Source organism: Lepus europaeus, chromosome X (assembly GCF_033115175.1).
Source record: "Lepus europaeus isolate LE1 chromosome X, mLepTim1.pri, whole genome shotgun sequence".
NCBI lineage: Eukaryota > Metazoa > Chordata > Mammalia > Lagomorpha > Leporidae > Lepus > Lepus europaeus.
Genome location: NC_084850.1, coordinates 128711709 through 128726690, shown reverse-complemented (window position 1 = coordinate 128726690; position 14982 = coordinate 128711709). Strand labels below are relative to the sequence as shown.

The 14982-nt window shown below is 44.0% G+C and overlaps 1 protein-coding gene, 1 non-coding gene and 1 pseudogene across 4 annotated transcripts in view; 2 read left to right on the top strand and 1 right to left on the bottom strand.

The window, feature by feature from the left end:
- The first annotated feature begins 5022 nt into the window (after positions 1 to 5022).
- LOC133753865 (U6 spliceosomal RNA) lies at positions 5023 to 5126 on the top strand. Its single transcript, XR_009865106.1, has one exon. It is a non-coding gene; the product is annotated as a U6 spliceosomal RNA (small nuclear RNA).
- A 7-nt stretch (positions 5127 to 5133) lies between these two features.
- Positions 5134 to 6203, top strand: LOC133752879 (far upstream element-binding protein 1-like; annotated as a pseudogene).
- A 4318-nt stretch (positions 6204 to 10521) lies between these two features.
- RPS6KA3 (ribosomal protein S6 kinase A3) overlaps positions 10522 to 14982 on the bottom strand; it is a 112069-nt gene continuing 107608 nt past the window's right edge. For all 3 annotated transcript variants that reach the window (XM_062182943.1, XM_062182941.1, XM_062182942.1), the window contains one exon: positions 10522 to 14962. In XM_062182943.1, the coding sequence (XP_062038927.1) occupies positions 14840 to 14962 (123 nt within the window). In that variant the 3' untranslated portion in view covers positions 10522 to 14839. The remainder of the gene's footprint in view (positions 14963 to 14982) is intronic.

Genomic DNA, 14982 nt, shown 5'->3' with positions numbered 1-14982 from the left:
GCATGTGGCACGTAGCAGGTGCTCAGTACACACCGGAGGAAAGGAAGTGAGAGAGGAAAGAAGACTTCAACTCGGTGTTCTTGGCTGAATCCTGTCCGGCCCAAAATTCATATGTGGAAATGGTAAGGAATGTGACTGCGTTTAGAAATGGGGTCTTTAGAGAGGTGACTCAGTTGAAATGAGCTCATCAGGGTGGACCCTAATCCAGTCTGACTGGTGTGTCCTAAGAAAACGCTGTTAGGACACAGGCAGGGAGGGAGAATATCACGTGATCAAGAAGCAAGCCCAGAAGAGAGGCCTGAGAAGAAACCATCCTTGCTGACACCTTGATCTTAGATTTCTAGACCTGGAACTGTGAGGAAAGAAATTATTGCTTAAGCCACTCACTCTTGTGATGCTTCTGTTACCTGTCACGGAGGGGAGGGCAGTTGCTGGAGCGAGTCTCATGGGTTCTTTTGCTCAGCTTAGTATAGAAATAAAAAGCCTGGAAACAATTTGCAAAGAGGCAGAAACTTTTATTCGATCAGCAAGCGACAGAGAAAGCGTCTGGTCCGAGAAGAGCCCAGGCAGAGTGCCTGAGCGGGACACTGGCTTCAAGGAAGTGTCCCGGGTTTTTAAGGCATTACTATCTGTCCACTGGGTCATCCTATCGGGGTGCCCACTGAACAGGGGGTTTCACATACACATGTTGATTGGCTTGGGGCTCACGGAGATGGGAGGGAGTCTCCTGGAGACTGTCTTCTTAATGACTCAGACCCCCTCCTCTGCTAGCTCTGGGTGAAAGATTGCAGCCACCCTGAAGGTGTGATTTAAGGCCACAAGGTCACACAAGATAGCCTGGATCTCCTGGAACCAGCCTGACCCTCCCCAGGGGCTCAGCCCCTTCCCCTGCCAGCTGTGGGTGAGACTGCACCCACCCTGAAGGTGTCATTTAAGGCCGCAAGGTCACACAGGCAGCACAAGAAGCTATTAGTGGGGGAGATGCCGGTTGTCCTGGAGACAGGCTTTGCAGCCACAGCTGGCAGCCTGCTTGTGAAGGACATTCTTCCTGTGTGTGCAGGAGCCCCCACACTCCCAGCCCCCCTGGCTGGTCTCAACTTTGTTATGGGAGCCCTAGCAGACTAATACAGCTGATGATGCTGGGCAAATTGCTTCACTTCTAACATTTACTTTATTAAAAATGTGTTCATTGGGGTTGGAGTGTGGTATAGTAGGCTGCCTGAGATGTCGGCATCCCATATGAGTGTCAGTTTGTGTCCCAGCTGTTCCACTTCTGATCCAGCTCCCTGCTAATAGCTTGGGAAAGCAGCAGAAGATGGCCCAAGTGTTTGCGTCCCTGCCATCCATGTGGGAAATCCAGATGTAGCTCCTGGCTCCTGGCTTTGGCCTGGCCCAGCGCTAGCCATTGTGGCCATCTAGGGAATGAACCTGCAGATGGAAGATCTGTTTCTCACTCTGTTTCTGTAACTTTGATTTTCAAATAACCATAATGAATACATAGATAGATCTGCTATCCCTAAAGACCCACAAGTCAAGGCTGGGTCAGGCTGCCGTCAGAAGCCATGAACTCAATCTAGGTCCCTCACATGGGTTACAAAGATCCACTTTGGGGACTGGTGCTGTGTGGAGTGATAGGTTAAGCCTCCACCTGTGGCACCAGCATCCCATATGGGCACCAGTTAGTCTCCCGGCGGTTCTTCTTTTGATCCAGCTCTCTGCTATGGTCTGGGAAAGCAGTGGAAGATGGCCCAAGTCCTTGGGCCTCTGCACCCACGTGGGAGACCCGAAAAAGCTCCTGGCTTCCAGCATCAGACTAGCTATTGTGGCCATTTGGGGAGTGAAGCAGCAGATGGAAGATTTCTCTCTCTCTAACTCTGCCTCTCAAATAAATAAATAAATGTTAAAATAAAAAGAGACCCACTTTAGACATCAAATGCTGCCTCCCAGGATACATGTTAGCAGCAACTGGGATCCAGACACTCTGATAAGGCAGTGGAGGTGTCCCAAGTGGCAACTTGCCCATGGCAGCCAATGCCCACCTCATAACTTTATTTTATTTATCTTTTAATTTATTTTAAAGACAGAGGGGGAGAGGGAGGGGAGGGGGGAGAGAGATCTTCCATATGCTGCTTCACTCCCCAAAAGGCTGCAATGGCCATGGCTGGTCCAAGAGGAAATCAGGAGCCCAGAACTCCATCCGGGTCTCCCATGTGGGTGCACAGACCCAACCACTTGGGCCATCCTCCACTGCTTTCCCAGGCTCATTAGCAGGGAGCTGGATTGGAAGTGGAGCAGCTGGGACTGGAAAAGGTACTCTGTGAAATGGGATACCAGTGTCGCAGGTGGCGGTTTAATCCACTGTGCCACAATACAGGCCCTTATAAATCTATTTTAAATATGTCACCTTTCTACAAATATCATCAGGGTTTTAACATCATTTCTTTAGAGAAATGGACAGACTATGTTACGGAGAGATAAAAATATAATATCTAACAGTGGTTCTGTACCAGAGACATTGGGCAGTGTCTGGAGACATTTCCGGTTGCCATAACTGGGAAAGGGTGACAGTGATGTTCCCATCTACTGGGCAGAGGTAAGGGATACTCTACAATGCACAGGACATCCCGTTTCCCTACAAAGAATTACCCAACCCAAAACATCAATAGAGCTGAGGTTAAGAAACCAAACGACAGATGTACTTCTTCTTCTTCTTCTTTTTTTTTTTTTTTCAATATTTATTTATTTATTTGAAAGTCAGAGTTACAGAGAGAGAGAAAGAGAGGCAGAGAGCTTCATTCCCCAATTGGCCGCAATGGCCGGAGCTGTGGCGATCCGAAGCCAGGAGCCAGGAGCTTTTTCCGGGTCTTCGCACGTGGGTGCAGGGGCCCAAGGACCTGGGCCATCTTCTACTGCTTTTCCAGGCCACAGTAGGGAGCTGGACTGGAAGTGGAGCAGCCAGGACTTGAACCGACGCCAAATTGGGATGCTGGTGCTGCAGGCTGGGCCTTTAACCCACTGTGCCACAGCACAGGCCCCAGTAACAATGACTTTCAAGTGTCTTTTTAAAAAATCAATTTTGCTTCAAGGACAAATGCTTATGAAATTGGGCTTTGGAACTAAAGAGCCCTGAGTTCAGATCCAGGCTCTGTAGCAATGCATTACTCGCATTACTCTGTGTTCTTGGCCAAGTTATTTAAGCTCTTTGCAGGCCTCATCTACAGACTAGACGTAGGAATAACACTTAGCTCATTGGGCTTTTTCAAGAATTAAATTGATCTAGGCAGTTGTGCTTACTACATGGTAAGTAATCAGACTCCATGATTAAGAGGCTTCTTGGGGAACCACATTCCACACCCGTGGAGTACCTGGCTTTGGGTCGTAGCACAGCCTGGGAGGCAGCAGGTGGCGATGGTTCAAGTAGTTGCATTCCTGTCACCCATGTGGGAGACCTGGATTCTGTTCCTGACTCCTGGCTTTCTCCTGGTCTAGCCCTGACAGTTGTGGACATTTGGGGAGTGAACCAGAAATGGAAGATCTGTTTGTCCCTGTTTCCATTGCTTTTTAAATAAAGGGATAAAATTCAAACCCCTCAGTACGACTGATTATGCCTTCGGTGACCTGGCCCCTGCCTGTCTCTTGAGCCTCTTGCCTTGCTTCTTTTCTTATATGTTAACCTCCAGTCATACAGAGCGTTTTCTTTTCTTGAGTGCCTCCAACTCTGCATCTCTGTATATCCTGTTCTCTCCTCCCTCCTTCCCCTTTAATGTCTCCGTTTAATCATGGTCTCCTTAGCTCTGTCCCAATTCCTAGGCAACCCTGTTAACATATTTCTACGGTACCCTACATTTTCTTTACCTAGCTTTTCCAGCGTGCGACCGTTCTAGCAATGTCAGGTGGCTTAACACAGAGCTGCAGAAGCATAACCATGGCAAATAGGACTCCTCCGTGTCAGCCTGTTTGAGGATGGTTCTGGCAGGCACACTGATGAACCACAAGGATGTCCCTATCTGAATCCTTGGAACTGTGAATGATAGCCCACCTGGCAAAAAGGAATCTAAGCTGCAGATGACTTTTTTTTGTAAATCTATTTATTTATTTGAAAGTCAGAATCCTCTATCCACTGTTTCACTCCCCAGATGGCTACAATGGCCAGAGCAGAGCCAGAAACCAGGAGCTTCATCTGGGACGCCGATGGTGGCGGAGGCCCAAACACTTGGGCCATCTTTCACTGCTTTGGATTGGAAGTGTAGCAGCCTGGACACAAACCAGCACCCATATGGGATGTCTGTGTCGAAGGCGGTGGCTTTACCTGCTAAGCCACAACACTGATCCCCTGCAGATGCAATTCATTACTGATCAGTTGACCTTGCCATGAGGAGATTATTTTCATTTACGTAAGTGGGGCAGATCTAACACAGGTGAAGCAGCAGAAGGGATAATTCAGAGAGATGCACATGAGGCCTCAACCCACCATTGCTGGCTAGAAGGTGAGGAAGGGAGTCACCCTTCAAGAGATGTAGAGGCCTTTAGAAACTGGAAAAGGCAAAGAAACCTCCCCTAGAGCCCCCAAAAGGATTGTAGTCCTGCCAACACTTTGATTTTAGGTCGGCGACCTCTGTTTGCACTTCTGACTTCCTGAACTGTAAGATAATAAATTGGTAGGGGCAGGTATTATGGCATAGTGGGTAAAGCAGCCCCTGCAACACCAGCATCCAATTTGGGCACCAGTTCCAGTTCCGGCCTCTCCACGATCCAGCTCCCTGCTTTGCCTGGGAAAAGCAGCCCAAGATGGACCAAATGCTTAGGTCTTTGCCACCCACAAGTTCCAGGTTCCTGGCTTCTGCCTGGCCCAGCCCTGGCAGTTGTGGCCATTTGGAGAGTGAACCAGCAGATGGAAGCTCTCTCTCTCCCTCTGCAACTCTTTCAAATAAATCAATACATCTTAAAAAAATTGACATCATTAAAACAATGTTAAATGCTAAATTTGTGCTTTGTTACAAAAGCAGGTAGAAACCAGATAGAGTGCTCGTTTCGGCAGCACATATACTAAAATTGGAATGATGCAGAGATTAGCACGACCCTTGCGCAAGGATGACACTCAAATTCGTGAAGCATTCCATATTTTTTCCATGATTTGCTGTTGGCATTGTTATAGGAAGAAGTGGAGAGATGATAAAAAAATACAAAGTGATGCTGGTGTTCAAATTAAGTTTAAGCCTGATGATGGAACAACACCTGATAGAATAGCACAAATAACAGGACCTCCAGATCGATGCCAAGGTACTGCAGAGATTACTAGGGACCTGCTTCAAAGTGTTCAGGCTGGGAATCCTAGTGCACCTGGACCTGGTGGTCCAGGAAGTAGAGGGCAAGGCAGCTGGGACATGGCACCACCTGGTGGACTACAGGAAGTTAATTTCATTGTGCCAACTGGGAAAACTGGAATAATAATAGGAAAAGGAGGTGAAACCATAAAAGCTTAAGTCTGGGGCAAGAATACAACTTCAGAGAAACCCTCCACCTAATGCAGATCCCAATATGAAGTTATTTACAATTCGTGGCACTCCACAGCAAATAGACTATGTATGCTTAGCAACTCACAGAAGAAAAGATGGGTGACCCAATAAATCCTTTCGGGCTGCCTGTACCCCATGGGCCTTGAACCCCAATGGGACCATATAATCCTGCACTTTATAATCCAGGACCACCTGGCCCAGCTCCTCATGGTCCTCCAGCTCCATACACTCCCCAGGGGTGGGGAAATGCATATCTACGCTGGCAGCAACAGGCTCCTCGTGATCCAGCTAAGGTAGGAACGGACCCAAATTCAGCTTAGAATGCTTATGATGCTATTATCAACAGCAAGCACAGCCACCACCTGCAGCTCCTGCAGGTGCACCGACTACAACCCAAACTAATGGACAAGGAGATTAGCAGAATCCAGCTCTAGCTGGACAGGTTGATTACACAAAGGCTTGGGAAGAGTACTACAAGAAAATGGGTCAACAAGGGCAGACATAAGACTATTCAAAGGCTTGGGAGGAATATTACAAGAAGCAAGGTCAAGCAGTTCCTGCTCCTACTGGTGCTCCATCAGGTGTTCAGCCAGATTATAGTGCAGCCTGGACTGAGTACCATAGATGACAGTTTACTAGGCCCAGACAAGTCCCCAGGGAATGCCACAGTATCCTCCGGCACCTTAGGACCAATAGTAAGAAGTGGACAATACAGTATTTGCTTCATTGGGTGGGGCAAAAAAACCTTTGTTAAATATACAGATGCGGATGCAGAGGCCAGCGCTGTGGCTTAGCGGGTAAAGCCACTGCCTGCAGTGCCGGCATCCCAAATGGGCGCCGGTTCAAGTCCCGACTGCTCCACTTCCAATCCAGCTCTCTGCTATGGCCTGGGAAAACAGTACAAGATGGCACAAGTCCTTGGACCCCTGCGCCTGCGTGGGAGACCCAGAGCAAGCTCCTGGCTCCTGACTTAGAATCGGTGCATCTTGGGCTGTTGTGGCCATCTGGGGAGTGAACCAATGGATGGAAGACCTCTCTCTCTCTCTGCCTCTCCTCTCTGTGTAACTCTTTCAAATAAATAAATAAATCTTTAAAAAAAAATGGATGTAGATGGCTTCATGATCTTCGTTTCTGGTTTAAAAGTGTTTTTTTTTTTTTTAAATGTACAAAATATCTATTACTACTGATAGGTGATTATTATTTCTGTGTAGAAATGAAAATGGTGGCCGGCGCCGTGGCTTAACAGGCTCATCCTCCGCCTTGCGGCGCCGGCACACCGGGTTCTAGTCCCGGTTGGGGCACCGGATTCTATCCCGGTTGCCCCTCTTCCAGGCCAGCTCTCTGCTATGGCCCGGGAAGGCAGTGGAGGATGGCCCAAGTCCTTGGGCCCTGCACCTGCATGGGAGACCAGGAGAAGCACCTGGCTCCTGGCTTCGGATCAGCATGATGCGCTGGCTGCAGCGGCCATTGGAGGGTGAACCAATGGCAAAAAGGAAGACCTTTCTCTCTGTCTCTCTCTCTGTCCACTCTGCCTGTCAAAAAAAAAAAAAAAAAAAAATGAAAATGGTGTTAGTATTTAGTATAGATGTACATATTCCAGCAAATATCTTTGCAACTATTATGTGGTCAGTGCTTCGTGGTATAAATGTACTTTTTCAATGTATACTTGCATTTTTAAAATGCTTGTTTTGTGCTTTACAATAAATGCTGTGAAACCTCCAAAAAAACCCAGTAGAATCGGTAGTCCTCCATTGCTTCAGTATAATGCCAAGTGGAGCCTGAAGCTTGCCATCCTATCCTGCCTGCAATCCAAATTCACCCAAGTGGCTACCCCTTAACCAGGTGTTCTGAACTGAATTGTGTCCTCCAATCTATATGTTAAAGTCCCAACCCCCACACTCCAGAATGTATTTACATCTCTTAAAGAGGTGACTGAATTAAAATGAGGCAGGAGGTGGGCATTAGGCCTAGCTCTTAAGAAGCTGCCTGGGACATTTGCATGCCTTTGTCAGAGTGCTGGGGTTCGGCTGCCTACTGCTAATGTGCGCTCTGGGGGCGTCTGTGATGGCTCTAGTAATCGGCCCCTGTCACCTAGAGTGCCAGGCTCCTTTAGCACAGTCACAGCTGTTGCAGGCATTTGGGGAGTGAACTAGCACGTAAGAATTTAGTTTTTTTAGACAAGGATGTTAAGGCGAAGCCCTAATGCAACACAACTGGTGTCCTTATAGACACCAGAGGACTTGACATGTGAAGAGGCAACAAGACTGTGGCTAAATGCAAGCCACAGAGGTCTCAGAACTCAACTCTGCAGGCACTTCCATCTTGGACTTCCAGCCTCCAGAACAGTGAGGATATAAGGATATAAACATCACTGCTTAAGGCACTCTGCGGTATTTCATGATACTAAAAGACATCAACTGGGCAAGAGCGAGCTAACTTCAGGCCTAGATAACCCATTCCCTCTGTACCAAGAATCAGTTTTCCTTTTAAATATTCAAAATATATTTATTAGAGGAAAGAAAATGAAAAGCTGTTCTCTGAAGTGCTTTAAGTAAGAAGTACTTGGCCTTTATAGCTGGCTTATTATACAAGAATCTGGATTTTCTGCATGGCTGGCTAGAGACTAGGGGCTCATCACTTAAGTCATATAAACAACAAAGTATAAAAAGCTAATGTTTGGTTCTAGTCATGGCTGCTATGCTTCCAATTCAGCACCCACTACTATGCATGGGAAGGCAGCAGATGGTACAGTGCTTGGGACCCTGCATCCATGTGGGAGACCCAGATGGAGTTCCAGGTTCCTGGCTTAGCCTTGTCCTGGCCCTGGCTGTTGTGGCCATTGGGGAATGAACCAGCAAATGAAAGAACTCTGTTTCAAACTGCTAGCTAACAAATAAATAAAAGGCAATGTTGCCGGCGCCGTGGCTCAACAGGCTAATCCTCCGCCTTGCGGCACCGGCACAACGGGTTCTAGTCCCAGTCGGGGCACAAGATTCTGTTCCGGTTGCCCCTCTTCCAGGCCAGCTCTCTGCTATGGCCCAGGAGTGCAGTGGAGGATAGCCCAAGTGCTTGGGCCCTGCACCCGCATGGGAGACCAGGAGAAGCGCCTGGCTCCTGCCTTGGGATCAGCATGATGCGCCGGCCGCGGCGGCCATTGGAGAGTGAACCAATGGCAAAGGAAGACCTTTCTCTGTCTCTCTCTCTCTGTCCACTCTGCCTGTCAAAAAAAAGGCAATGTTGCAAATGACTCCCTTTGTTTGATCAAGGTCTCCACATACAGTGCTCAGAAGGAATTTGCCTTTTAATTCTAAATAAAAAATACACTGTAAGAGGGAATTAAAATGAGGCCAGCACTGTGGCATAGTGGGTAAAGCTGGGGCCTATGGCACTGGCATCCCATATGGATGCCCGTTCATGTCTGGGCTGCTCCAGCTCCTTGCTAACGCACCTGGGAAAGCAGTGGAGGATGGCCCAAGTGCTTGGACCCCTGCATCCACATGGGAGACCTGAAGGAAACTCCTGGCTCCTGGCTTCAGATCAGCCCTGGGAAATGAACCAGCAGATGGCAGATTTCTCTGTCTCTGCCTTTCTTTCTCTGTAATTCTGCCCTCCTAATAAATCAAAATTTTTTTTAAAGGGCAGTTTTAGACATCTCCAAGAAAAAGAAAATTTCATTTCTGCATGGTGATTATCCTTTGAATCATTCATCAATTTGATATTAGGAAAGATCTACTATTTATGTGAGTCTGATTTGACAAACCCTTTGAGCATACCAAGATTATGCACAGGAAAACTTTGCACTTCTTACCTTGGAAATATTTTTTTAAATTTGATCAATCCAATTTCATAAATATACTTTGGACAGAATCTCTTATTATAGAGGGATAAGCATATAATGGAAATGATGTGATAAAAGTGACATACATGCATTTATTTCAAACTTTATTATATAAATTTTCATTTCTTTTAAAGATTACAAAACCTGTTCTATGACAGGAATACAAGCAATATTGTTCCAAGATTATTCATGGATACATCTGAGAAAGCTTAGAATACACATTAATAATATGATTTGCAAATTTCCCAGATTAGACTTTTAAGTAAAACAATTTAAACTATTCAGTGATATTTGATCCTTTACAAGCATTTCATAATTATGGCAGCAGTGCCAAGCATCTGATACGATTTAACCACCAATAAAAGGTACAATACATAAGAACTCATGATACGGTAACTTGGGCTTCTGGCATGCCTTACTTGAGAGAAACTAGTATAAAGTAAGATCATATATAATAGTAGAAAAATATTTGTGATTTTTTTCTTTTTTAAAAACTGTAGACCCCGCCCATTCCCACCCATGGCCAAAACTGCAAAATAATTACATCCCTTAGGTATATGCCTTCCTTTTTGTTTAGGACAAGAGAAAATAAAGTATATGTCTATTTTAGGAGTTAAAAAAAACTCACCCCCACAATCATTAAGGATGCTAATGAATGGCAATACTTGAAGCCTTTTTTTTAAATTAAAAAAACAAAAGCTTTATATGGTAAACCACACTTACAGAAACACAAACCGAATTCTTTATCCTTATGCCCTTGCTTGTATTTAGAAGTTCTATTTTAAATCCTTGTCTGAAAAACTCAGTATACAGTTCATTCAGTACAATAGTGATAATAGGAGTAAAGATGTTCACTTCCATTAGATATTGAACTAATCTACTTAGGACTATTACAGCAACTCTCTTCTCATATACATTTACATATACTGTACTCGCATCGTATGTGCTCTAAAGAGGTGTTCACCTCTGGAACTTAAATCTCTTCAATTTCCCTTTCCACTAATCTCTATTCAAAATGTCATAGGCTTTGCTAATTGCTCTGGGAGAAGTCATGAACATTTAAACAGCTTATCATGCATTTCAAGGTTATATGGCAAAATAATAAGGAAAGTGCCTTAGGAGGTAGGAAGTAGGCTCTCATCCCAACCTTTGCTACGCCCTGTTACAAACAGTTGAAAGACTGGAATCAAAGTGGTAAATGTGAGACTGACAGTAACACTAGGCTTAAGAAAATTGAGTTAGTTACTAGAATTCTTTGAGGACACTTAGTCACATTGGAACCACAGTCACTGGATCACAAAGAATACAGCAGTGTCAAAAATACATAAAGTACACTGTAGGCAAAAATTCGTCTTGGCCATCCACGTTTGGGTATTATCGTTCTGTAGATTCTTCACTGAAAAAAGTGGTTAAATGTGGCTCTGTAGAATACCACAGTCCCAAGAAAGTGAATTCATTCCTTCATTACCTGGTCTCCACCAATGGTCACTCGGGGAAACAACCTGGGCTTGAAAAGAGGACCCTTTTCATTAATTGAAGCAATAATACCGAAAGCAGTGGACTTATCTGTGAATTCAACAGGGCTCAAAGTATATGTCCAGTTTAAAGTTAAGTCACACGGACTTGGGCCTTTTAGAGGGACAGAACTCTAGGACTAGATTGGAACCTCTAGCTTTAAGCACCAAGGTCAGCCATGGAATCCATGTTTGTCAACCACAGAAAACAGACCTTTTCTAATCCTTTATGCTCCTGAGCTATCTGTCCAACATAGCTTCATTAATTTCAAATGCTCAATACCGAAAGACAGAATTTTCTCTACTAAAAATACAGTAAATCTAGCTGAAAATTTTAGGCCAATGATAAAGGCCAGGAAATAGAGAGGATCAAAGCCATGTTGAGATGTGTACTGCTGGCCTCCCTTGGTGATTGCGCACATGTGTAGCAAGGCCACCAAATACTTCCAATTTTAGTATATGTGCTGCCAAAGTGAGCAAGGTCCCCAAATCTTGAAGGCTTTTTTGCTTTCACTCCAGACTGGGCTTTCCTACCAAACACACTGCCTTCTTTTGAAGCCTTTACACCTACCAATCCTCTATTTAAATCTTTCCTGGGCTGAGGGTGCAGGACATAGTTAATTGGACAGTCCCACCTCCCCAGGCCCTAGTAGCAGCCACTTCTTAAAAGTTGATGGGGACTGGGTTGACTCAAACTTGCTCTTTGAATCACACTGCATGTGAAATCTGGGAAATCTACCCTAGACACTCAAAAGTGACTCTTCCCATGCATTATTCTCATGGCATCTTAACTTCATGCTTTGTCAAATTCATTATGTTTTTGGACTTTCAGGGTTGCTTGTGAGTAAATGCATTCATATCAAATTGGTTGAGGTCAAGGGCCTACAGTATTTAGTAGACATCATTATAAACTAGAAGGAGCTGAAATGATTAAAAAAATACCAAAAAAAAAAAAAAAACTTACCTTAATTTAACATCATCACTCCAAAGGGAAAACAGAAAACACACAGTAGTGTAACTTGCACTTTTCCCAATATATGCCTGGCAATGTTAAATGCAATCTATCATTTTGGATATTATTCTGGATTATAAACTAAGAGGATGTTTGTAAAAGAGACCTGATAGTTTAGTTCCCTCTTTCACAGTGAAGTATCTTTAAGACTGGACACCTCCTGGGAGCAGCTCAATGGAACTGGCAGCACTAACTGGTGACTGGCAAAAGCCATCAGGTGCCTCAATACCACAACCCAGTGTCACAAAGAGTTAGACTTTGAGAAATCAATGGAAAAGTTAACCTGACACAAGCCCTACATTTCCAGCACAATGCTGGCCAGGTCAGTCCACTGCAAATCAAAAGCACGGAGAACATCAGAACCACAGATGAAAAAAACAAATTACACTCATAAACTTGCTTTCCAGGTGCAAAGTTTTCAGCTCTGTGAACCATTACTTTTATCCAATAAAACTGGCAGCTTGACTAGACAAAGAAGGCATTTAATTCTGAAAGAAAGAAACTGGGTACTCTGTACCACCAGCGGACTGCCCCAAGAAATTCATAGTCCTTGACCTCAGTTACTGGTCAGGCAAAGGTAGCACGGTTTTATGAGGAGTTTAAAAAAAAAAAATGCTGAATGAGAAGGATTCTAGTCTTTAATTTGGGTCTCAGGCTCTTTACATGCAGTATGACCAAGTTGGGCCAGATAACTTATTAAGATTTAGGGTGTTGGGGCCAGTGTGGTGGCATGGCAGGTTAAGCTGCCGCCTGAAATGCTGGCATCCCATATGAGCTCTGGTTTGAGTCCCGGCTGCTCCACTTTCAATCCAGCTCCCTGCAAATGCACCTGGGAAAGCAGTGGAGAACGGCCCAAGTCTTTGGGCCCCTGGACCTACGTAGGAGACCTAGGAGAAACTCCCGGCTTCAGCCTGGCCCAGTCCTGGCCACTGCAGCCATTTGGGAAGTGAACCAGTAGGTGGAAAATCTTCCTCTCTCTCTCTCTTCCTCTAATCTGCCTTATAAATAAAAAATATTTATGGTGTTGACTTCTAATCCTATTATGGACAACACACCTAAGCAATTATGGAATAGCTTTAGTGTCAACAACCTGAAACTAGGTATTTTTTTCTGCTCAGCATTACTTTAACATTTAAAGAGTGCCAAGAATTTGGGATGACCATGGTTTGAAACACTGAATAGAGGAGGGAGAAAAAAAAGCTTCCACCTACATCTTCTGATTTCTCTCTTCTCATACATTTTTCATTTAGAAGGTAAGTTAGATTTTTATGCAATAATCATTTGTGTTACTTGGGCAAGAGGAATGTTATAGATGTCCCCCTTTCTGTTCAATTGCATTGGAGAAATTTAAGAATGACAACTTGCTTTCAAGACATTTAGATGCACCACTCTCCTTCGGCTTTGGGAAGATTTAAAGCTTCTGGCTGGAAAAAAAAAAAAGACTTCTGATGTAAATGCTTTAGTATGTGACTAAGAAAGATCTGTTCGGGCACGTTCTTGATTAGGTAATTTAAATTACTCTTTCCTTGCTCATATATCTTTTACATTACATATTGATGTATGCTAGGTAGATTGGCAAAGACACAGGTAATAATGGGCACAAAAGTTTCTTTCTTTCATTAGATAAAACTGTGGAAACTACCAGATTAGATGAATGTAACCAATACTGCCATCTAAGCAGGCCCAGTGGCCATTACGAAACGGAGCTTTTCTGAAGTCAAAGAAAGTAAGATATGGCTAGAAGTCATCAGGAGGAATTCAGAAAACACTGAATGTTCACTCAGACTACCTTAGTCAGGAGTTCAGGTTCGAACAGATACTGTTTGCTCAAGAAAGTTTTATTCCCTAGATTAAGAAAGTTTAAATCCAATTTCATAGAGAGGCCTGTGGCCTTTATTACAATCAAATTAGTGTTTAATATAGAATATCTATTTAAACATGAAATATCCATTAGGACTTCAATTACCTGTGGCTAAATTTTTCTTCACCAATCTCTTTACGATGACTATTAAAGGCTTTTTATGTATATTGGCAAAATCTCAAATAATATGCCAAATACTAAGTATGGATACAGGATTAAAAGTACAAGGACTACTTCTTTAATTAAGGAAAAAAGAACCCAAAGGAGTTGCAAAGTATATGGGCTTACTTCATAGATGTACTCTTGATTTCATGCCACACATGTATGATAACTTTCTCTACCATAACAGCTCTCTAGGTTAGTCTGACAGAGCACCTGACTTTAAGAAACAAACAAACGAACAAACCAGTGAAACAGACATGGGGAAAGATATGTACATTTTGAAAGTATTACATTCAACAGCTGTTTCACAATCTGGCCATTTTTTAGGGCTGTCCAACAATACTGCTAATCCAGGTGAACTATTTAACCAAATTTAATAGTCAATTGGTTAATAATAATAGATTCCAAGTTAAACAAGGCATGTGTACATTAAAGAAAGCAGTACAGAAATGTACTGTGTATGAACTGTTTACAAAAACATACAAAATGTTGGATGGCACAAGGGATACAGTGCTAATATAAACGGATTGTTTAAGCTAAGTGCTTAACATAAACTGTCCATCCCTATAACTAACAAAGAATATTTAAGGGACATGAAATATCTCCTATAAAAATAATGCTATATGGTGTAGAGTACTTTATTCAGTGTATTTTAGGTGGTATTCATATGTTCATTATTTTTCTCATTGATTCAGTGAATATATCTTCATCACGTTTCCATTTTCATTTCATCCGGAGCTCCAGGAAAATCTAACTTGCTAACGATCATTTAAAGCGAGAAGAGACGAAAGCAGGAGCAGCAGCAGGGGCAGCAGCATTATGGGTACCAGCTGGGACAGTGTGTGCTTGCAGGTGTCTCTCGGATATGTGCTACCTGTCGCCAGAACTTGTGCTATCAGCTTACACCATGGTACCAAATCTCTCACTGAGGTCACTTCACAGGGCTGTTGAGGTGATTTTTTTAATACCTCTCCGCTGAGCAAGAGTGGAGCGGCCTACCGGTTCCAAGACTGGTGACTGATTACGGTTTAAAGCAGAGTACGTAGCTGCCATGGCACCCTGAAAAAGGAAAGAAAGGC